At 37.8% G+C, this 22,472-nt stretch overlaps 2 protein-coding genes across 10 annotated transcripts in view; one reads left to right on the forward strand and one right to left on the reverse strand.

Annotated features, from left to right (window-relative positions):
• DGLUCY (D-glutamate cyclase) overlaps positions 1–7,801 on the reverse strand; it is a 29,907-nt gene extending 22,106 nt beyond the window's left edge. Inside the window, exons 1-2 of one of the 6 annotated variants that reach the window (XM_081937348.1) lie at positions 6,348–6,365; positions 4,548–4,676 (exon numbers count right to left, since the gene is read on the reverse strand). In XM_081937348.1, the coding sequence (XP_081793474.1) occupies positions 4,548–4,598 (51 nt within the window). In that variant the 5' untranslated portion in view covers positions 4,599–4,676; positions 6,348–6,365. Of the gene's footprint in view, positions 1–762; positions 813–4,547; positions 4,677–6,278; positions 6,404–6,941 lie in introns of those variants that run through there. The other 5 variants (XM_081937352.1, XM_081937351.1, XM_081937349.1 and 2 more) reach the window with 5 other exon arrangements.
• RPS6KA5 (ribosomal protein S6 kinase A5) overlaps positions 6,664–22,472 on the forward strand; it is a 37,188-nt gene continuing 21,379 nt past the window's right edge. For 3 of the 4 annotated variants that reach the window (XM_081937345.1, XM_081937346.1, XM_081937344.1), the window contains exons 1-9: positions 6,664–7,045; positions 11,305–11,376; positions 14,794–15,012; positions 16,513–16,628; positions 17,586–17,693; positions 18,600–18,683; positions 19,217–19,320; positions 20,011–20,161; positions 21,385–21,546. In XM_081937345.1, coding sequence (XP_081793471.1) covers positions 6,970–7,045; positions 11,305–11,376; positions 14,794–15,012; positions 16,513–16,628; positions 17,586–17,693; positions 18,600–18,683; positions 19,217–19,320; positions 20,011–20,161; positions 21,385–21,546 — 1,092 coding nt within the window. In that variant the 5' untranslated portion in view covers positions 6,664–6,969. The remainder of the gene's footprint in view (positions 7,046–11,304; positions 11,377–14,793; positions 15,013–16,512; positions 16,629–17,585; positions 17,694–18,599; positions 18,684–19,216; positions 19,321–20,010; positions 20,162–21,384; positions 21,547–22,472) is intronic. The other variant, XM_081937347.1, reaches the window with a different exon arrangement.

Below are 22,472 nucleotides of genomic sequence, written 5' to 3' on the forward strand. Positions count from 1 at the left end.
ATGGTGAATTGCTAAATCTTCCACTTCATGGATATTCTAGCTGATTAGTTTCTAAAAGAAATATGGCTTCACTGTCTAATGAAATAGATTTCGGAAATCAAATATGAAGCATGGCACAGCCATATAGCAGCATGGCATAAAAGCTATTGCCTTTAGTGTTAAATTATATTCTATATAATATTCTATATAACTCTCACACACACTTGCCTCTTAATAATTCAAGATTAATTTCAATAACCTTTTCAGCATTCTATAATTACTAGCTTCAGGATCTACTATTGATAAAACATTAAAAAAAAAAAAACCTCCAGTAATCTTATGTCTAAGTTTACCTTTAATTCCATTGAAGTCATTCGTTCTAAGGAAAATAATTCCTGAAGTAGTAATGCTGATTTAAAGCATGGAACATTCACAAGTGTTCTTTTAAAATTAAGGAGTTAATATTTAATCCATAATTGGTTACATATTTTGAATGTTTAAAAGAATAAAAATTTATGGTATTTGTCCAACGCCAGACTTCAACTGAGTATTGTTTGTTTTCTATCTTTGTTACGTATATAGAATTTACACTTTTTGCCAGATATTTTATATGTTTAGATGAAAAATATATGACATCATTAGTAGTTCTAGCCAGAATGGGAAGTGTAATTCAACAAGAAAAGGATAAATTCCTATCTTTTAAAGAAGCAGCTGAAGTCCTTTTCATCAATTACACTATTATGAGAAAAATGGAGGTGATCAAGTGAACTATGATAACCTTACCTTGCAAAGCTCTCTTTAATGATGCCCAATTCTACTGATGCCAAATTCCACAGTGAATTGCATGTACTTCTTCTCTGATAGCAAGTGAACTAATTAGGGTAACAGAATTGTTGCCCAACCAGCCACAGAACAATGCAAATATTTCAGAACCACAAAAAATATGTTGCGAAGGGAAGTTAAGGGACAGCTATTTTCATAACTGGACTGTAAGTGGAATTTTAAAACTATGCACGAACATTTGTTGTTTTTTGCATATTCCACATAAAACACATGTATCAAAATTTTGATTCTAGTACTGACTGATATTTACTATATTTAAAATTGTTGTTCACAATACTGAGCTTTTTTTCCTTATACAATGAATTCATAATCCTTTTTAATAGATGCAGCTTCAATGTATTGTCTCTCACTGAATTTTCTATCCTGATTAACATTACCAGAAGGGAAAGTATATAATCTGTTGAATTTCTGAAGCAAATTATATATTTCCACAGACAGATAAAACGCCTTCTTCTTAAGATGGGTATGGTTATTTGTGGATATTGTTGCCACAGTAGATAAGTATATTTAATTGGCTTGTAAACTATTCCATTTCAGTGTTTTTGGATCTGCTGTTTTCAGCTTTTTAGAAGAAATGATATTATTATCAATGATTCTAGGATTACTCAATTTGACTTATATCATGTAGAATGGCCTCTCCTATACAAAATACTCATGAGAAGCAGCTGATTGAACTCCTTTTTTTTCAGCCATACCTACAGTTGTTTCCTGAAATCAACAGTCCAATATTATCATCTTGATATTTGGGGCATTTCCAGTGGATCAGCCCTTCCATAATCCAAGTCTTTTCATTTCATAATTTGACTCAGACAGTTATATTTTCAAACAAGCAGAATGCTACAGAAATGGGCATGTTGACATGTTAGTGAGTTTGCAATACCGTAGAACTGATAAACAATCTTGCCTTTCCTGGCAAACAGATGAGCACAGAGATACCTCGGCCTGATCAATCTGCTGAGGAGCAAAGAGTGGTTTTATTTTTCTTTTCGGAGGGAAGTTTTGCACTGAAAAAAACTCTATGCTTTGTGCAGAGGGTAAACACAGGATTCTTGGTATTAGTATTAGTGGCAAAGTATCTTGTTCTTTCCATCTGCATGTTTTGATCCCTTGAGTCAATCCGAGCCATCACTCAGCGGGATGAAAATGCAGACATTTCTGCAGTGACATTTATTGTTAAAAGACCTTCCTTTTTAAAAAATATATTGAAACAGCAGCGAGAAGAAGCCAGGATATTACAGAAGAAGCAACTCTTATGAAAGCTTTGCTTCCCCCTTTCAATTCATGATCTGACTTGCATCTCCGCCTGAAAGTGGTCTTGTAAATAGAACTTATTCCTTTAAAATGATTGGTGTTTAAAGAACAGATTGCTTCTCTTGTTCCTTCTATTTGTTTCCTCCCTAAGCTGGTTCAATGTTTATAGCTCTGTTGCGATAGACACAAACCTATGCAGATATAATCTACTTAATAAAAAACAGAAATTTTAGAATATCTGTTACTTGGTTGAATAATCAAAACATAGCTATACGTATTCCATAAATTACTTTATCTAACTGTATTTTTTATCTGCAAAGATCTTAAAGTGGTAGTAGATTGGAAAGTTACGATGTCAGCAATTGTCATTGTTGCAAAATAGTACTATAAATGAATCATATGTATCAACAGAAATAAAATTTCCAAATCACAGGAAATAGTAATTTATTCTGCTTTGACCTATTTTAAGTTCTGTGTTCTATTCTGGACATTACATTTTTAAAAAGATCCAGAGAAACTAGACCAGTTTAGAGAAGAGCAATTAGACTGTTAACAGGATATTAACTAAGAAATAAGTCCAATGATGCAAGATTTGAAGGAGCAGTATATGTTTAGATTTTAACCGTAGAAGGGATTTGTCCAATACCTTAAATAATATCATAAACATTCAGAGTTTTCAGACTATAGTTCACAAAATAATCACTTTAAGTTACAAATTCCAGTTGACTGTTCTGAGCTGAAATAACTTTTTGCAGTAGCCATTTTTTCCATGTTCATGTGTATTTTAAAAAAAAGGATGGGTTGGTTTAATGAACAGCAGATCTGCTGTCTACACGCAAACTCCAAAGTACTTCTTTCAAATAATTTTAAAGCATGTTCAACCTATTTGTCTATGTACCTAGGCTGCTTTTACTCTGAAATATGTTAATATATAGGTTAGATCCAGTAGTCATGCTGTAGCAGAAAAACATATTTTTAATACTTCCATCTCTATCTCCTCTCTTTGGGAGGTCTTATGAGATGCTCCAAAATGGATCTGAATGTACTTAACTGCTATGGAGAGAAATCTATGTGAGAATTTCATTAAAGTTTGATTTTGGTTTTGGAAGGTTTTTTTTTTTTTTTTTGCACATAATAATTTTAGGTATACTTTGTATTTTTACTAATTTACCTAAGGGAGAAAATATATTCCTAAAAGGTTTAAAACCCTTATGTCCTGCTGAGACAATAATAAGAATAGCAACAGCACAAACTCCTTTGTGTAATACTAAACATTCTCTGCTCATTAATTAACTTGATATTTCTATTCTAATGCTCTATCACTAGATGGAAACTAAAATATAAACAGAGCTGTCATTTTAGAAGCTGAGATAGAACCAATATTTGCATCAATGGCTAATAATAATTGTTTTTTTATGTACACTGAGAACATATGCACCAAAGACGAATTCCTTGTGTGTCCAATCACACTTGGCCAATAAAGAATTCTATTCTATTCTATTCTATTTGTGGGGCACCATGTTATGTATGAAAACAATGAAGTTGTTGGTGCTTCTCAAGATGCTGTGGCTTGGTGCCATTGATGATCTTTTGGCTGTGCAGAGGCACTCTTGGGTGGCAACAGTGGGGCTGGGACTGAAATAAAGTTCTGGAGTTTTCAAACGTTTCAGCCAGTTGCCTCAGCCCCCAGCATCACTGAGAAATCTTGTCTCAAGCTCCACATTGTGACCAGCTGCCCCAGCTCCCCAGCACAAGTCCCAGTTGCTACCGCCCCTTGTGCTCCACAGCCCTACCATGTCCTATTGACCTTTGCCATCTTTCTTCCATTGCTGATGAGGTGTACCCAACCTGACCTTTTGCAAGGCAGCTTCTGGCTATGCCAGTCCTTCTTCCCAAGTCTGCTGACACTGTTCTCCAAATAGTGTACCCCATTCTCATGATGCTTCTTGGAAAGTTTCTGAGATCTTCTAAGGCTAAGGAGAACAAATTAAGCTATCTGGATATGGTCAACTGTCCTGTTCTCACAATGTTTCAAAAGAACTTTTCCAAAAGCTTTCTGAAGAATTGTGAGAACAAGGTGGCCTATTTGGAGAATGGAGAACGGAGTGCTTGACTTAGAGAATGGGGCAAGTGGTGTCAGGAATAAGGCTTGACCTGGGCAACAGCTGCATTGCTAAGGGCATACTTTGTCAGCAGTGTGAGAAGATGGTGAAGTCACTGGGTTTAGCAGCAACTGTAGATTGCAAGGTGGTAGGTTAGCTGGGGCTTTGAGCTTGGTGGCTAGCTGTGTTGCAGTGCCTGTGATGTCACTCTTCAGCAAAGGCTGCCAGCTGCAGGTAGAGGCCTGGAGGCAGTGGCAACCAGCTGAGACTGCTTAAGGCTCTGGGCTGCAGTTACCACCAAGAAATGCGCCTGTGCAGGGTGGCCCAAAGTGACAAGTGGATGGGGGAGTTGAAGAGCAAACATTTTCTTACCTTACTGAGGCACAGGGCTGGGAGGGGGCCAACTAGGAATGGTTGGATCATAGTGCCCCTCACCTAACCTGTGCATTTTGGGTTTATGATAGTAACTAGGACTTCCCAGGATTGTAAGTTGAGAACAGCCTGTATAATATAATAACAATAGTAGAGTAACAGTACAAAATGAAGAGCCTCTAGAGTCAGAAGCCAATGATATACAGATAGTCCTCATCTTACATACCATTCATTTAGTGACCAAAGTTACAATGGCGGTGAAAAGTGACTTATGACAAGTACATGTAATTATGACTGTTGTAGTATCCCTATGGTCACATGATCAAAATTTGGGTACTTGACAACAAAATGTATTTATGAAGGTTGCAGCATCTTGGGGTCACATGATGGCCAATTTGTTACCTTCCCACTGGTTTCTGGCAAGGAAAGTCAATGAGGGAAGCCAGATTTGCTTAATGGCCATGTGATTCACTTAACAACTGCCATGATTTGTTTAACGACCATAGCAAAAAAAGGTCAAAAAATCAGACAGGACTCACTTAACATTCACTTAGCAACAAAAATTATGTGGTTGTAAATTGAGGACTACTTGTAATAAAATCAACATCTGTACAGATATGATTACACTGTCAGTTATCAGCAATCAGGCTTGTCTGTCAACAGGATATCAAAAGCAAGAAAAAAACACTTAGCTTTTTCAGAAAAATCCGTTATCAGATTTTATCTACGGGATTCAGGATGAGATAAATGCAAAGTAGTTTTGAAATTATTATTCAAATACAATACACACACACACACACACACACACATCTTATAAGATACACAGCAGAGCAGACATACTGTCATATATTGAATTTAATTGCATTTACTCAGTTTGCTTATGAACTGTTTCATATGTTTACCTTCACTTTGGCTTTTCAGAGATCAATTCCCAACTTCACATTCTGTATGAATATTAATTATTTTCTACTTTTATGAGAATATTATTTATAGGATAGTGAACAATTAACTTATAAAAAAATTAACAGGAATATTTCTCCATATTACATAAAAGTGGTAGTTATACATCAGCTAATATTGTAAATGATAGTGATTTTGTCTTGCTTTTATTAGTTTATTGCTCAAACTGAGCAACTTTGGGAAATAAATCATAGGCCTAATTATCCATTATCAGAAATGGGTTCTCAGTCTCAATGAAACTCGGAAATTGGACGCTTGTTCTATCCCCAAAGCAAGGTCTGAAACAAGTTGGAGAGCAAACCACTGCCAAGGTTTAATCTCTCCACCAGGTTGCTTAACCCTGGGACAGCAGAGTTTCCATCTCCTCCCTTGTGTGCTTAGGATGGAAGACAGCTCCTACATCTATTCTGTAGTGAGACATTGGAACACAAGAATTAACTTCTCAATCAACGAAAAATAGATCAGCAATGTCGTTTCTATTTGGCTCGTTTCTTTGCCTTTCAAAATTCATTCAGCATTTGATTAATGGTTCATGAGTACCCTGCATTGTCCTTAATGGAGCCTGTCACTTGAACTACCAATCTCAGCTCCAGCTATTTTCTATACATTAAACATCCATGTCCTTACTTTTAACGTGAACTTGGTGGGGGTTTTTGCCAGCCCGTAAATAATGGGTGGTTTTTGGAGAGCGCAGGATCACAATACAGTATGTGCAATATTTCCACTAGATCTTGCAATCGTCAGAATGTCAAGGACTTTAAAGTCACTCACCGCGCTAATCTTCGTGCCCACGCAACCGATTACCTGCCTTTTTTTACACCAGGGAGATAAAATACTTACTCGCAGGTAGGAAAGATCTAAATTGGTTGAAGTTTGGGGAGGGGGGGGAAGGAGAGAGAGAGAGAGAAAGAGAGAAGGGGGGGACAGCGTTCGCGATTGGTGCGGCCGCTAAACCAATGAGGATCCGTGTCTCTTAGCAGATAATTCTGATGAAGGGGGTGTATTTTGTTACGGTCTTTGACCAATCCCCGGCGTGGAGTATAATCTCTCAAGCCAATGAGCGTTCAGCTCGACTCCTTTTGTATTGCTTTAGTAGATGGGGGCGCAGATTGAATTTCTTGGCTGTTCCAGGTTCTTGTACCCCCCCCGCCTTTTTCTTTGGAGCGCTAGTCCCTCCCTCTCCCTCTGGGAATGGAGGTGGGGGGGAAGAGATCTGGAGGGCCTGGATAGTGGGCTAAGCGGCAGTTAAATTCGCGCTTGTCAGCTGTAGGCGCCCCCTTTATTTGTTTGTTTGCTTGCTTGAACAGACAGGAACCCTCCACCACCAAGTCATGGAATAGGTTTCTACGAAATAACAACCCTCTCCCTCCTTTCGTGTGGGGCGGCACGGACCCAGGGTCATCCCCCCCCCCCCACACACACACACATACACACCGAGTCCAGGGAGGGATTTTTTGAGGAGATGGAGAGACCCGCCGTGGGCGCGGAGGAAGAAGGGGAACCATCGCTGCTCACTGTCAGGCACGAGCTAAAGAACGGTGAGTCTTGCCCGCCTAAGCTAAAGCGGTGGGGAGGAGGCGGGAAGAAGAGTCGTCTTCTCCCCCACTCCGAGAAGTCCCCCGATAATAATAAAAAAGGGGGACGACCCGAAAGAGAAGGATGGCTTCAGCCTAGAAAAGTGTGGACAGCGTTGCAAAAGGCGGCGCGGAAGGCGGCGGCGTAGGAGAAACAAAGGCTTAGAAGAGAGTGTCGCCTCGGGAGTAAAAGGGAGCGGGGATGCCGTGGGGCAGCCGGCCAGGAGGGCGGTGTTGGGGCTGGCAGCCCAGGGAAGGGGCGGCGACTGGGCCCAAAGGACTCGGAGGAAGAAGGTTAGGTAAAGACTAAGTCGGTGGCGAAATACGCGAGTGGATAACCGTTTCAATCTTGTACTTACTTAAAGCGTGAACACTTTAATAGCCGGATGGTGGCAGCTTGACTGACGAAATAAGGGGAGCGGGGAGACTTTCATGGCCTCTCGCCATTATATTACTCTTGACCATTCTGAACAAAAGTTACGGTATTTAGAAAAACACCCGAAGCCACCAGATTCTCCACTTGCCCATGTCTGGAGGGGGTTGATGTTTGAAAAAACATAAAACTTCTGTAAGAACCAATCATGGTTCTGCATTTTGGCCAAAGTTCATCTTTTAATAAATTTTTGGTTAGTGTCAGTTCTATAATTTCTGGAGACCGATGTAACCAATAAAGAATTCTATTCTATTCTATAAGTGCTACATGTACTCTGTTTTACCCAAAATTGGCCATATTTTGGACAATTGCTCACAATGGTATATTTCCAAACAACAAAAGTTTAGCAAGTACATATAGCTAGTGGATATTGTTGACAAAATAACATGGACATATTCATAAAGCCATCAGGAATTGGGATCAACTTGAGAGAATCTTTATCTGTACTGTCAAGATATATTGACAAGAATCATGCTAGTTGCCAATGGCATAATACACTATTTTTTAAAACTTCGCAGAATATTAATTTCCCAATCAAAGACCTACTTTTTCTAACTTGTCATTTAAATTAATACTAGAATTATCTACCAAGCCCAGTGTTCTTCCTTTTTATACTGAATTGTAATAGCTTTCTTCTGCTTACGAAAAGAAAAGGGGATGTAATATAAATTTTAGTATGCTTCTTTCCCCTTTTGGGGAGATCTGTTTATGTGGCTCTTGTAGTCATTTGTATAGCCCTGATGAAAAATGGGAAAGTTATCACTCTAGATATTTAATAACCAATCAGGATCTTCTAAATGTTCTCTGCTTCTCAGCCACAATTGAGAATAATACATTTTGTTAATCCATGAGGACAGCAACTGGTCAGAAGTACTTGTTATCATATTGCATCTATACAGAAAGATTGAACTAGTTAAGAATTAGTTGTCAGAAAAGTTTGAAGTGAACCTGCAGCAATGATACAAAATTTCACAACAATCTTAATAAACTATCCTAAATAAAATCCAAAGAGTTATTGTCCTGAAATATTTTTATGTTCTTTAAAATGAAATCTTATATTTCTTAAACAGAACATTATTTAATATATTAAATAATATATGCGGTAGTGGCGGCGGCAATAGTCGCAACTCGGCTGCCTGCTGCCTTTCCCCTCCTTTGTCTCCCAGCCAGGGCGGCCCGCCGCCGAGTTGCGACTATTGCCGCCGCTGCTGCCGCCGTTCACAGGACCTGCCTCTCACCCTCTTCCTCCAGTCGGCAGGCTCCGACTCGTTCGCTGCCTGCCGGGCCCCGGCGCCGCGTTCGAGCCGGAGGGCGAAAGGAGGAGAAGGAGAAGGAGGACAACAAAGCCCCCTTCGCTTTCCCCGTCCCCCCCCCTTTTGCCTTAATCCTTGCGATGGCGCGGCTAGAGGAGGAGGAGGAGGAGGCGAGGGTGGCGTGGCCGAGGCCTGACGGACTTCCCTTCAGCCGAGCCCGTCCTAGTGGTGGTGGCGGCGGCGGTGGCAGCGATGTGAAGGCCGGGCCCTGGTGAGCGCGCAGAGGCTGGGCGGAGTGGCGCAAGGACGCCAAGCCTGAGGCGCCGCGTGGTGGAGGCGATCCGGGCCCGGGTGATGGAGACGCACGTTTCGTGCCTGTTCAGGGACCATCCCGAGGCTTCCCTGAAGCCTTCAGAGCGCTTAAAACGACCATCCGAGCAACCCGGAAGTCACTTCCGGGTTGCTCGGAGGGTGGTTTTAAGTGTTCCGAAGGCTTCAGGGAAGCCTCCGGACGTTCCCTGAAGCCTCCGGGGTGGCGGGGGAGGCTCTTTTCGCCCTCCCCAGGCTCCTATAAAGCCTCTGGAGCCTGGGGAAGGCGAAAAATAGCTTTTAAAAAGGTGAATTCAGCTGGCCAGCGCGCCCATGCACGCTGGCCAGCTGACAGGGCAGCGCCTTGCGTGCCTTGACAAATGGCTCCGCGTGCCACTTGTGGCACGCGTGCCATAGGTTCGCCATCACGGCCATAGAGAATTTGACAGGATCTCTAAATTTCCTGGTTTGTGTCTAAGAACTGGTAAGAAGAGCCAAAAGATCAGCATGGGCTCAGTTATGGTAGGTGCTGGTTTTGGCAGATTATTATTGTGTTTCCAAGGAAACTATGGTGTTGGTGGATGAGGAAAAATGATTTAGATGATAAATAGTAAACTCTGAGGAGAAAATTGGAAATTTGAGAACATACTAATTACCCCTACAGTGTTGGTGTGACAAGGTCCCTTCCTTCTATTGGAATATGACCTGGAGTAAGCCTACACTTCTTGATCTTATTGGGCAAGCAGATGTTATTGAGAGAAAGTGGTTTTGCAGACGTTCAAGCCTGGAACCATCAACTACTTAAAAAGTGACAAGCAGCAATTTGAATTGCACATGGAAGCTAAATGGTATCTGATACTTTCTCAAAGTAGAAGTATTGTATGACATACCAAAGAAAACTCATGTGCAATCTATTACAACCTTTTAAAAATTAGTTTTCTAAAAAAGCTGTTTTATTAGAGGATTTTTGCAACTGTTGAAATAAAAAAGTATGTTAATCAATTAAATCATCTTGCTTCCAGAGGATATTTGAAATCTAAAAACACATCTTGTAGGGCTGTCAAGAATATTCAAAGCAACATACGCACAGCACATATGATGTATCACTTTTGAAACAGAACAATTGTATTGTTTGTAAGATTCCATTTTTCTCTTTAGAAGTTCTTCAAAGCTATTTCTGTCTGCATGAGTAACCACTTCAGTTTATGCAGATTTTATTCATTATGGTTAACGTATTATCTAAGTTCCAATTAAATGAATATATGATGCAGATGCCTTTATTTTATAAATGATGTTCATTTTAGTAGCTAAAGTATGTTGTGGATTACAGAATGTATCTTCAGTATTTTTGTATGCAATATTGAAATATTTTGTTCTCACTTTTCTATTTCTATGTGATGCTACAAGAAGACGAAATGTTAAATATAACACAGTATTTGTTTTTATGATCTAATATAGCGTTTTTTCCAAGTAGCTCATAATATCCTATTGATGAACAACTTGTGTAGTTAGAATGCATTAGTCAATGTGTAACAAAATGTAACCATATTTTTATTGCTTGGGTTTTCTTTTAAAACCACATTAGTCTGCATAAAATAATAAGAATAATATTGTACTATAATTGTACTGTATACATTGCATTAAAAATTAAATGGGAGTCGATTTAAAAATATTTATTTAATTTTAACATATATGAGAATCTTTTTGAATAGATAATGCTCTAGTTTGCATATTAATCAGATAGACCACTATTAGTTGTTTCAGTTTAGACGCTTAATGTATTGACTTCAAGTGATGTATGTAAATAAACCTGCCCAGAATTTTGCTACATGCAGAAAAGTTATTGATCCAATTAATAAGAATGTTGTGATATAGAATTGTAAATAATTTAGAATTTAAGAACCAAATCCTGGCAACACTGACTTATCCTTATTCTACCTTAACTAGTATATTATAACATTCATACAACACTTTGAAATGATTAGTTGAGATGGAATAATTCATTTTCTCATTATAAAAATCTATTCACTTTAAATAAAATTATATTCATTTTAATTGTTATATACCTGGAAATCTGAATACAATGAGACTTTAGTGACAGCTGTGTTATAAATCTGATATCAATAATAAGGAATCTTAATCATGGATACCATATAATTTATATTGCTCCATGTTTGCTTGTTAGTGTGTGTAATATTGACACGGACATGTTTTTTTTCTTTTGTTAGCAAACTTGACAGGCCACACAGAAAAGGTGGGCATTGAGAACTTTGAACTCCTGAAAATTCTTGGGACAGGAGGTATGAATTATTTAATGTTGCTAATAAAGCATGAATGTACTTCTTAAAATATTAACCAAATAAAATTCTATTTTACAGATAAATATTTTGAGTGGGGGGGGGGGTAGGCAATGAGAGGTATCAATAGAGCAAAGTCTTCCCACATAAAACAATCAGGCAAGGGAGTATAATTTTTTAATTATTTATTAGATTGCATTCCTCTTTTCAGTTAAGAGCTCATGGCAGTGTAAATTTTGCTCCCTCCTCCTAGTTTGTAATCACCCAATGAGATCCATAAATGAAGGTTGGTTAGAGGTGGTCTACCCACTCCAATTCCAGCACTTACCTTCCAGGGCCACTTAGTTTCAGGGAAATCAAATCCATTTTGGAAAGGCTGAAATAGCTGCAAAGTCAAGTACAGACTGACTCAATTCAAAGAGTTGGGAAAAACATTCTAGGCAACTGGTAATAGAAACAAATGACTATAGCTGTTGTTTTCAGTACTGGATCATTTCCATATACTTAGTTTTATATTCCATATTTCAAATCTCTGCCAAAGCGCTGTTGGAGTACAGTTATTCAATTCAGAATTGGTCTAGTTAGGAGCAGCAGTGACTGAATTATTCTCAAGAAGCTTCTTCCTATAGTCTTGTGCTTCTTTGCTTCTCAGCCTTCTGGTTTGATCTGTCGCCATTCCTCTTGCAGATTTAAATAGTCAAAAATCCTGATTGGGATTTGTCACTGTGGTATTTCAGTTGAAGTTCTAAATCTTCCCTCCTTGTAATGCTAAGTCTAAGATTCTGGTTCCCAATGCCTGATCTCTCCTGAAGTGAATTCTGTGATGGCACTGACATCGATAAACAATATATTAAAAAGTAATATGTATAAATGTTAAATTATATTTAATTACTGCAAACCCTGGAAGGAAACATTACTGGTAGGCCTAAAGTTATGACAGTTCACCTAACAACAGCTCAAAGTTATGGCACCCCGTCTGGGTACTTACAAACTGGTCCTGAAGTTATGTATGTTGCAGCACTGCAGCGGTGGTTCACCCTTATAACCGATCGCAGAGACATTGCAATGTGCCCCTACCTATTCCCCTCTGCCCTACCAGGTCCTCACAGGCGCTGGGCCTGCTTTGCTAGCCCACAGGATTCCATATGCTCCTCCCCATCCCATCATCGATCATTCACTTACCTTTTAAGATCTCCAGAGCTCAAGAAGTGGAGCTAGGAAAGGAGAACAGGCTGGGCCACGTGGCAGAAAAGCGGCCATCTTTTTTTGGACATTGCCAAAGCTGTTTTCCTTTCATTGTTGCCAGATGCTAGACAAAAGCACAAAAACACTTTTGTGGAGAGGGGAAAAGTGTACAAGAACGCAAACAAACACCTGCTTCCCCCTTCATAAAAGCGTGTGCGCACACACAAACACACACTTTGGCCCTTTATAAAAATGCTTCTGTAAAGACGGGAAACATTTATAAGGATGTACACACTCAAGCCTGTAGGAAGGATAGGGTGTTTGTTAGTTGCATGCCTTCCCTCTCTCACCATTAACTCCACTAGTGTAAGACTATATATAGGTCCAAAAGGCCCTGAAGTTTATATATATGCCCCAAGTAGTTGTCTGCCCAAATGCATTATCTCTAATATGATGTATAGTATATATTTCAGAGATAATTAGTTATATCAGAGATTTAACCTGGAACCTTTTAAATGCAAAACTTATGTTGTGACAACGACTTTTACCTATTAAAAAGATAAGTGATTAGAATAGAATAGAATTCTTTATTGGCCAAGTGTGATTGGACACACAAGGAATTTGTCTTTGGTGCATATGCTCTCAGTGTACATAAAAAGATGATACATTCGTCAAGAATCAAGGTACACCACTTAATGATAGTCATAGGGTACAAATAAGCAATCATTAAGCAAAATCAAATCTTTTCTTTAATAACAATTTAAACAGCAAAGCAAATCCTTTGCTGTTTTCTAAACAGTAATTTTTGAAAGAGCAAATAAGGAAAAATAGTATGGACAAGTCTGCCCTTACAGATTTGCTTTGAGAAATAGCCACTGTCATGTTAGCAAGGAACCACAGGGAAATTATTTTCCTTCATCCGCAGGCCTAATGTGTAGCACCTTGTAACACAGAATTAATATTGTAGAGATTGTGAAACATGTTAAATACTTCAGAGTGCTATAAAGATGTGAAGGATATTGCTTGATGGATTCTGTACATGTTTGCATTGGGCCTATGAAAAAGTGAAATCCACTTGCCTAAAACCTGAATGGATCTTATGTAATTGCAATTCAGGAGGATAGAACTATCTAGAAAATAAATATTAATGAAGCATCAGATTATTTCCTAGTCCACAGCAATAAGTAGGTCTTTCAAATTGGTCATATTTTTATCGTTAGTAACTAAACACAATTGTGGTTTTGGCCAATATGCTTCTTGTTGCTTCCTGAGAGTTATTAGTTAGTGAGGACTTCCCTGTTTTCTTGGTGCTTATCTTAATGGCTTTTCAATGGTAGCTAATTTTTTATATGACTAAATCTATCAATAGGAAGCAGCTACTATCTGGTGCCATTCATCCAGAAGCTATACCTAGCTTCTGGTATAACGTTCCTACACTGCTGCTTATAAAATAATTCCGGACTCAAAAGTAAATAGCAGGAAACACAGGGGGACTTCCTTCTAAGTAGACATGTGGCAGTTGAATTAGTATAGTTATTCAAATCTGAATCAACATGCAAACTAGTAAAGGATTATTGAATCATCCTATGCATAGTCAAGACATGTTCAATCAGCAAGTTGGTGGATCGAGAAAGGGAGGAAGAGGAATAAGTGTGTCTATTGTTCAAATGTGTACCTTTGATAAAGTGTGAAAGTCTTCATGAAAGAAAAAAAAACAATAATCATTGGTCTCCCAGCATTTTTTGAAATTAAAACCAAGTACCTTAAATAAAATGCTTGTTTCTTGAAATATAAGCAAGAGATTAATCTAGTAATCTTTATTTACAAAGGTGGAAATGATTGTATTAAATAAAAATAATAAGAAGGTTGATTTTATTCTATACAATTGATACTGTTTTGAGATTTATTTTTATTACCTTTGTAAGCCTATTAGTTTGCCTATTTTCATGTTTTTCAAGTGCTCCATTTTAACTCTGATAGCTTTCTTCTCCTTAGACTCTTGTTAAGGATTAGGATTTTACATTTCTTTGGGGCATTTAAATAAAATATTAAAATAATATTTTATGTATTAATCAACTCAAGAAGATAAACAAATGACATTGGGCTTAAAGATTTATGTTGTTAAGTTTGTTATTTTGAAAATATCTTGATTAGAGTACTCTGCTGTAGAGGTGGAATTACGATGGTAGGTTGGCTACTACTATTTTCTACCTGTGTAATATTTTTTGGTTTTAGCTTATGGAAAGGTATTTCTGGTGAGGAAAATCAGTGGTCATGATGCTGGGAAGTTGTATGCAATGAAGGTTTTTAAAAAGGCAACAATAATTCAAAAAGCCAAAACAACTGAACATACAAAGACTGAACGACAAGTACTAGAGCACATTCGACAGTCTCCATTTTTGGTCACTTTGCATTACGCTTTCCAGACAGATACAAAACTTCATCTCATCTTGGGTAAGTACAAAAAGGAAAGAACGGAAGGAAGGAAAAAAATAAGGTCTGTTTTCATTTCCTGTTCCAGTTAAGAAATGAGCTCCTCCCTCTCTCCCTCCCTTGTATTGGTATGTGTTTTGGATATACACAACAGAACAATTACCACAAAGAATCAAACTGAAATACTTTAAAAAGGTAAAAGGTTCGCCTCGCACATATATGCTAGTCGTTCCCAACTCTAGGGGGCGGTACTCATCTCCGTTTCAAAGCCGAAGAGCCAGTGCTGTCCAAAGACATCTCTGGTCATGCAGCCAGCATGACTAAGCCGTAAAGGCGCACGGAACGCTGTTACTTTCTCACCAAAGGTGGTTCCTATTTTTCTACTTGTATTTTTATATGCTTTTGAACTGCTAGGTTGGCAGGAGCTGGGACAAGTTACGGGAGCTCACTCCGTTACACGGCGCTAGGGATTCAAACCACCGAACTGCCAATTTTTCTGATCAACAAGCTCAGCGTCTTAGACACTGAGCCACCACATCCCTTATATATATTTTACTGCTTTCTAATTAGACTTATCTATCTCTCTTTGCTACCATCTAGTGGTCTTGTGGGAGTTTTGCAGTTTAGTTACTACAGGTAGTCCTTGACTTAGGACCAAAGTTGAGCCCAAATTCTGTTCCATAGTGAGACAATTGTTAAGTTAGTTTTGCCCCATTTTATTACCATTTAAGTGAATCATTGCAGTTGTTAAGTTAGTAGCATGGGTGTTAAGTGAATCTGGGTTCCCAATTGACTTTGCTTATCAGAAAGTCGCAAAAAGAGATCATGTGACCCTGGGACATTGCAACTGTCATAAATATGAACCAGTTGCCAAGAGTCCAAATTTTGATCCCATAACCATGGGATGCTGCAATGAAATGTAGAAAACATGTCACATTTTTCAGTGCTGCTGTAACCTCAACAATCACTAAACAAATGGTTATAAGTAAGGACAATTTGTATAGTCCAAGTTCTTGCCTTTATTTCTTGGTAATTTCTTGACTTTGCATAACAAATTGAATCATGAAATATTCATCCTGGTAGAAACTGCTAACTAAGCACAGACTACCGAACTTAATTTTAGCCCGGTAGAAAGTACAATCCCAGTATTTTTTTAAAAAAAACTTTTAATTATTATATTTTATATAGATAATTGTAACTATGTTGAGATTGTTTTTTTAAAAACGTTTCAATTATTTTAAAACAGGACAACTCTGAGGGAGATGGGCATTTTGGAAATAGAAATAATTAGAAATAAATAAATAAGTAAAAAAGCCAGACTATAATTGAGATATTTATGGTATTCATGTGAGAGTCCAAATACTTTTCCAAAGGAAGCAACTGTAGCTAGTGATAAAGCACAAAAGAAACAAAACAGTATGCAACATTTGCTACAATATGTTTTTGCTACAAATGTATTTTTGGAATCAATTCAGAAATTTTGCTCATCCCTAGTAAATAACTTGATTTCCTGTATGTTAGATTACATAAATGGAGGAGAACTTTTTACCCATCTTTCACAAAGAGAGAGATTTAATGAAGATGAGGTACGAATATATATTGGGGAAATTGTTTTGGCATTGGAACACCTTCACAAGGTGAGACCATATTTTCAACTTTATTGAAATAAATTTATTGAAAAGAAAAATGTAAGTGAAATTAGATTTTCTAATCTAATTTAATTGTACAATGGTGTTTTCACTTTGAGTGAAGGAGACACAAAAATCTGTATTTAACAGCTCACTACTGTATATGATAGTTTGTGGAATATGTTTATACGACATGGCTACCATAAATTATGATTTAGTCACAAACCTTTCAGTTGACACTTCCCCAGAGGTGATATGATGTTATCCATCTACCCATGCTTTATTTTCAGATACAGTGCTTGTGCAAGCTCAGTGCAGTGCCTACTTCCACTTAGAATTATTAGTGACATATTTTATATAATTCTACACTGATTTGAACCATAGAGCCGTAAATACTGTTCTGTGAAAAACACATCCTTTTTAATGCTAGGAAGCAGGATAAAAATAATTAAAAATATTATCTTCATTTTATATCTAAAATATGTAACTTTAAGAACAAATACAGTTTTGTAATGTTTATATAAGCATTTTTCCAATTTAACATAGTAGATATATTTGAAAGATATGGTTCAGTGGTGGGTTGCAGGCAGTATGTCCCTGTACGGATGTACCGGATACCGTTCCAGTACGGTGCTCCAGAGGGCCCGCCCGCCCGCCCGAGCTCCTTACCAGAGTTTAAAGGTTTCTGCACTTCCGCACAGGTGCATGGTGCATACAGCGCCTGCGCGACACTCCGTGGGGCAGCTGGAGCATCACGGAGCGTCACGGAGGCTTCAACGCATGCTCATGCTGCGCACGTGTACACATGCATTGCGCACATCGAAGAGGACGCCGCCGACCCCGTTCCAACCATATCGGTTGGAGCGGGATTTGCAACCCACCACTGATAAGGTTACATGCCAACATGTGAACATATCTTAATTAACTCGGCTCAACAATGTATAATTAATTTTAATTTTTTTCCAGTTGGGAATTATCTATCGTGATATAAAACTTGAAAATATTCTTCTTGACTCAGATGGACATGTAGTTCTGACAGACTTTGGACTGAGTAAGGAGTTTGTTAATGATGAAGTAAGTGTCTGCATATTAAGTGCGTTTCAGGTGCATATTCGGGTGCGTTTCAAGGTTCTGATCACCATCTTTAAAGCGCTCCATGGCATAGGGCCTAGTTACCTGCGGGATCGCATCCTCCCACATACATCCCTGCGGCCAATTCGCTCTCACAGGGAGGGCCTTCTCCTGGTGCCGTCCACGAGGCAATGCCAACGGGCGACACCGAGGAGTAGGGCCTTCTCTGTGATGGGCCCAACCCTCTGGAATGACCTCCCCCCCCCGACATTAGAACCACTACTGACCTCCGCTCCTTCCGACAGAAACTGAAGACACACCTGTTCCGACTGGCTGGTCTGGCATAATTTATAACGTTTACCTCCTGGCATACACATTCTTACTGGTTTTTAGAGGGATAGTGTTTTAAATTTAACCTGAGATGACATTGGGATTTTAAATTTTTGTATCGATTTATTTATTTAGCTGTACAGTTTGGCATATTTTATCCTCCTCTCATACACGTATTTATGTAGTTATTACTATGTTTTAATCTGTTGTATTTTGATACGGACTGTACACCGCCCCGAGTCCCTTTCAGGAGAGGGGGCGGTATATAAACGCTAATAAATAAATAAAATAAAATAAATAAGTAACTACCTAAATAAGCCAGAAAATCCAGGTCTTGAACCTTTCTCCTTTTTCAATTGAAATGAGATGGAGGGATCAGATTTATCCTTTGGGATAATGTGTGGAGTGAGAGAGAAATGTTTTAAAAGAAGTAGTCCAAATGATATTATACAAAGAGAGCCAAACATGTCTGAAGAATATGATTAAATAGAATGATGTAAATCCTAGTAATATGTTTTTTTCGTTGTTTTTCCCCCTTGTGGTATAAATCACTATATAATCTCATACATTTTTTTTCAGAATGAAAGAGCTTATTCTTTCTGTGGAACTATAGAATATATGGCTCCAGATATCGTCAGAGGAGGGAATACAGGACATGATAAAGTAGGTTTTTGATTAAAATGAATATAATTTGAGTATTGATTGGAGCCAGTTTAGTATAATAGTTAAGACCAAAAAGCTGTGAGTTCTAGTTTGATTTAGGTCAAATCAGCTGGATGGCATTGGCCCAGTCATGCTCTCTCAGCCTTAAGACATTCTTATTTAGTTGACAGCAGTAGAATTTTGTGATCAAAAAAGAGAAGCATTTTTATTTTTACATATGTACTAGAGGAGAGTGTAATGGGAAACACATAAACATAAAAATTTCCTTAGCTCATTTTCAAATTGTGATATTGTTATATATTGGTGTCTGAAAACTCTGAGTAAATATTAATATCTTATCTGTTTAAAGGACTAATAGCAATAGATTTCAATTTACATGCAATTTATTTACATGTAAGCTATAGCTCACATTTGCTACATTTTATTTTATAAATTATTTTTTTATATACTTTATATTTAAAAAAATAAATGCATAGTTTATTGTTATTTCTTAGAGGAGTTGCATTAATAATTTTTATTGATATATTTTATAGGCTGTTGATTGGTGGAGTTTAGGTGTTCTTATGTATGAATTGTTGACCGGAGCATCACCTTTTACAGTTGATGGGGAGAGAAATTCACAAACTGACATATCCAGGTAAGTTATCAATTCAAATAAAGACATCAGAGGATGTCATTATATTTGTGTATTAGGTTAATTTGATTCAATTTTTTTAAAGGATAAAATTGTGTTTTCCTAAAATACAGATAGGATGTTAGACCCATGTCTGGTCATTACTTGTTGTGTTTATGTATTGTTAGGTTCAACAAAGATGACATCCCTCAGTTTATAACCTAGAAACAGTAAAAATACATAAATATGATAAAAACATAAATTTAAAGCAGAAAGTATAATGGTATTCATTCCTTAAGGTCCTCCAGAACAACTCCTGTCTTTAGGGCCTTCTAATTAATCTCAATTAGTTCCATAAGATATGAACGAATGCATTGATTGCATTAGGGGCAAAAATGTCCTCTGTGATATGAACAGGCATGTTACTATGGTTATATATTGGATAGAGATATCCTTACTTCACTAGTCCACATTATGATAAAATCTCATGCAGGCTATTGTAAAGTGAATAGAGGTGCATTATACCTGTCTTATTTTTGGGGAAACATGGTAGATTACCTCTGCTTTTACGTAACTGCTCTTTTGTTTTAAATTACTGTTTTACTGTTTTAATTTTTTTTAAAAAATAATATGTCCATATAGTATATTTAAAATAGTATCTTTTAATTGCAGTTTGTTGTCTTTTATATTTAATCAACTATCATTTTACTTCAGGAGAATATTAAAAAGTGAACCTCCATACCCACAAGAAATGACTGCATTAGCTAAAGATTTAATTCAGTGTCTTCTAATGAAAGATCCCAAGAAAAGATTGGGTTGTGGTTCAGGAAGTGCTGATGAAATCAAACAACATTCCTTTTTTAAGGTAAAATCAATTTTGTCTTTGTTATAAACTGCTCATTTTTATATTGGTTATTTTTAAAATATTTTATTTTTTAGATAGTTTAGATATTAATTTCTGGAGACAGACATCAGATTCCTTCTGTACAGTATTTAAGTGTCCCCAAGCAGAATCACATATTTCAGCAGAATCTTCAACCTGAATTTGTTCAGGATTGTTCTAGTATAAAGTGCTGTATGTTTTTCCTTTCTATTTTTTAAGGACATTTTAATTATGGTTAAATCATTTCACAATTTGGCATGTAGTAAAATGCCTCTGTCATCCCCTTTACCATTTAGGTTTTAGAGAAAAATAGAGGCCCACCATTTTTACTTTCTAGGAACCTCTGTTTCAAATTATGCTAATAAATGAAACTTTTGCATTGTTCGATGGGGCACAAGCCTGGTAATCTCAAAAGGTGAACTTTTGGGCACTGTCCCTATCGCTATAGGAGCCATATTGAATGCAGAGTATGACTAATCATTCAATCAATACTGTCTCCTTACTTTTTCAAAAATATATGAATAGTTTTCCTCAGTATTATTGCCATTATTTGTAATTCATTAAGCAATTTGTTTGAATGGTGATCATGATGACCTATTTGGCAATTTATCCTTAACTATATTTGCCAATAATGTAGGTAGTCTTCAACTTATGACCGCAACTGAGCCCAAAGTTTCTGTTGCTAAGTGGGATAATTGTCAAGTGAATTTTGTCCCAATTTTTGACCTTTCTTGCCACAATTATTAAGTGAATCGCTGCAGTTGTTAAGTTAGTAACACAGTAACATGGTTGTTAAGTGAATCTGGCTTCCTCATTGACTTTGCTTGTCAGAAGGTCGCAAAAGGTGATCACATGACACTGCAACCATCATAAATATGAGTCAGTTGCCAAGCATCCAAATTTTGGTCATGTGACAATTGGGATGCTGCAATGGTCGTAAGTGTGCAAAGTCATAAGTCATTTTTTTCAGTCCCGTTGTAACTTCAAACGGTCACCAAATGAACTGTTGTAAATCAAGGACAACCTGTATATCTTAATTAATCCTGTAATCCAATGCATAGAATAAGTCCAATTATATTTTAATAGATATACATTGGAAGGTAAATCATGATCTATTTTCTCTGAACAATTTATATTGACAGCTGGAACAATTACCTTTTGATCTGTTTACTCTTTTCTGTGTTTAATTTAATATATTGGTGCAGAAAATAAATTGGAATGACTTGGCTGCCAAAAAAGTGTCTGCTCCATTTAAACCAATAATTCGTGATGAATTGGATGTTAGTAATTTTGCAGAGGAGTTTACAGAAATGGATCCAACATATTCTCCAGCAACCACTCCAAAGGCTGCGGACAAGCTGTTCCAGGTAACTGGAAAATTCCAGCCATATAATAATAATAATACTAACTTTTTGGAGAGATCATTTACAAATTCAATAAGAGCAATAGAAAAGAGTGTGTCTAACATGCATATGTGTCAATAGCAAAGTGAAGTTACATCAACATTGCCAACTGTGCACTCTCCGACATGCATCCTGATGTCTGCATAAATATGCGGGTTTTGCATCATATGCATGTCTTATCACTTGCATTCCCGCGCAGAATTCTATTCCAGTATTAAGAGAAAGGTTTTTTTTTAATGTAGCATTCTTTGGATCATATTAAATATAACTGGTATATAATAAATTACAAAGAGATATAAAAGAATGAAATGCCAGCTGACATCATCTCTGACCCATCAGAGGAAATTAGTGATTGATTAGTTTGAATGAAAAAACTACCGTGTTTCCCTGAAAATAAGACAGGGTTTTATTTTCTTTTTACCCACAAAATATGGCTTGGGCCTTACTATGAGGGAGGGTTTATTGTTTTGGGGTTGCCGGGCGGCTGCTCTCTTGTGAGCGGGTTCCCAAAGAGCAGAGCACAGCCTCATGGACGAATGGCTGTGTTGCGCTGTCGCAGCAGCGCAACACAACAGCCATGAAGCGACCACGCAGCCACCATTCACTGACCTAGGGGTATCGCCAAGCCGTGTGAGCGCCTGTTCGCCACAGCCCAGCTCCTGCGGCTTGGCACCTTCGAAATGCCAGTGAATGGTGCTCTGCACGGCTGGAGAGGGGGGTTGTGCGAGTGGCTATTCCGTTCTCGCTCACACGCCTCCCAGCCTCACAATGCCCCGGCTCAGCTCTCCCTGCAGAGCCAGGGCACCTCCACTTCCGCTGCCACCACCATCCCAGCATGGCTTTTTTGGCAGCTTCCAAACCAAGTCTTCCAGCAGTGACCACTCTGGGTG

Source organism: Natrix helvetica (assembly GCF_964273705.1).
Source record: "Natrix helvetica genome assembly, chromosome: 1".
Classification (NCBI taxonomy): Eukaryota; Metazoa; Chordata; class Lepidosauria; order Squamata; family Natricidae; genus Natrix; species Natrix helvetica.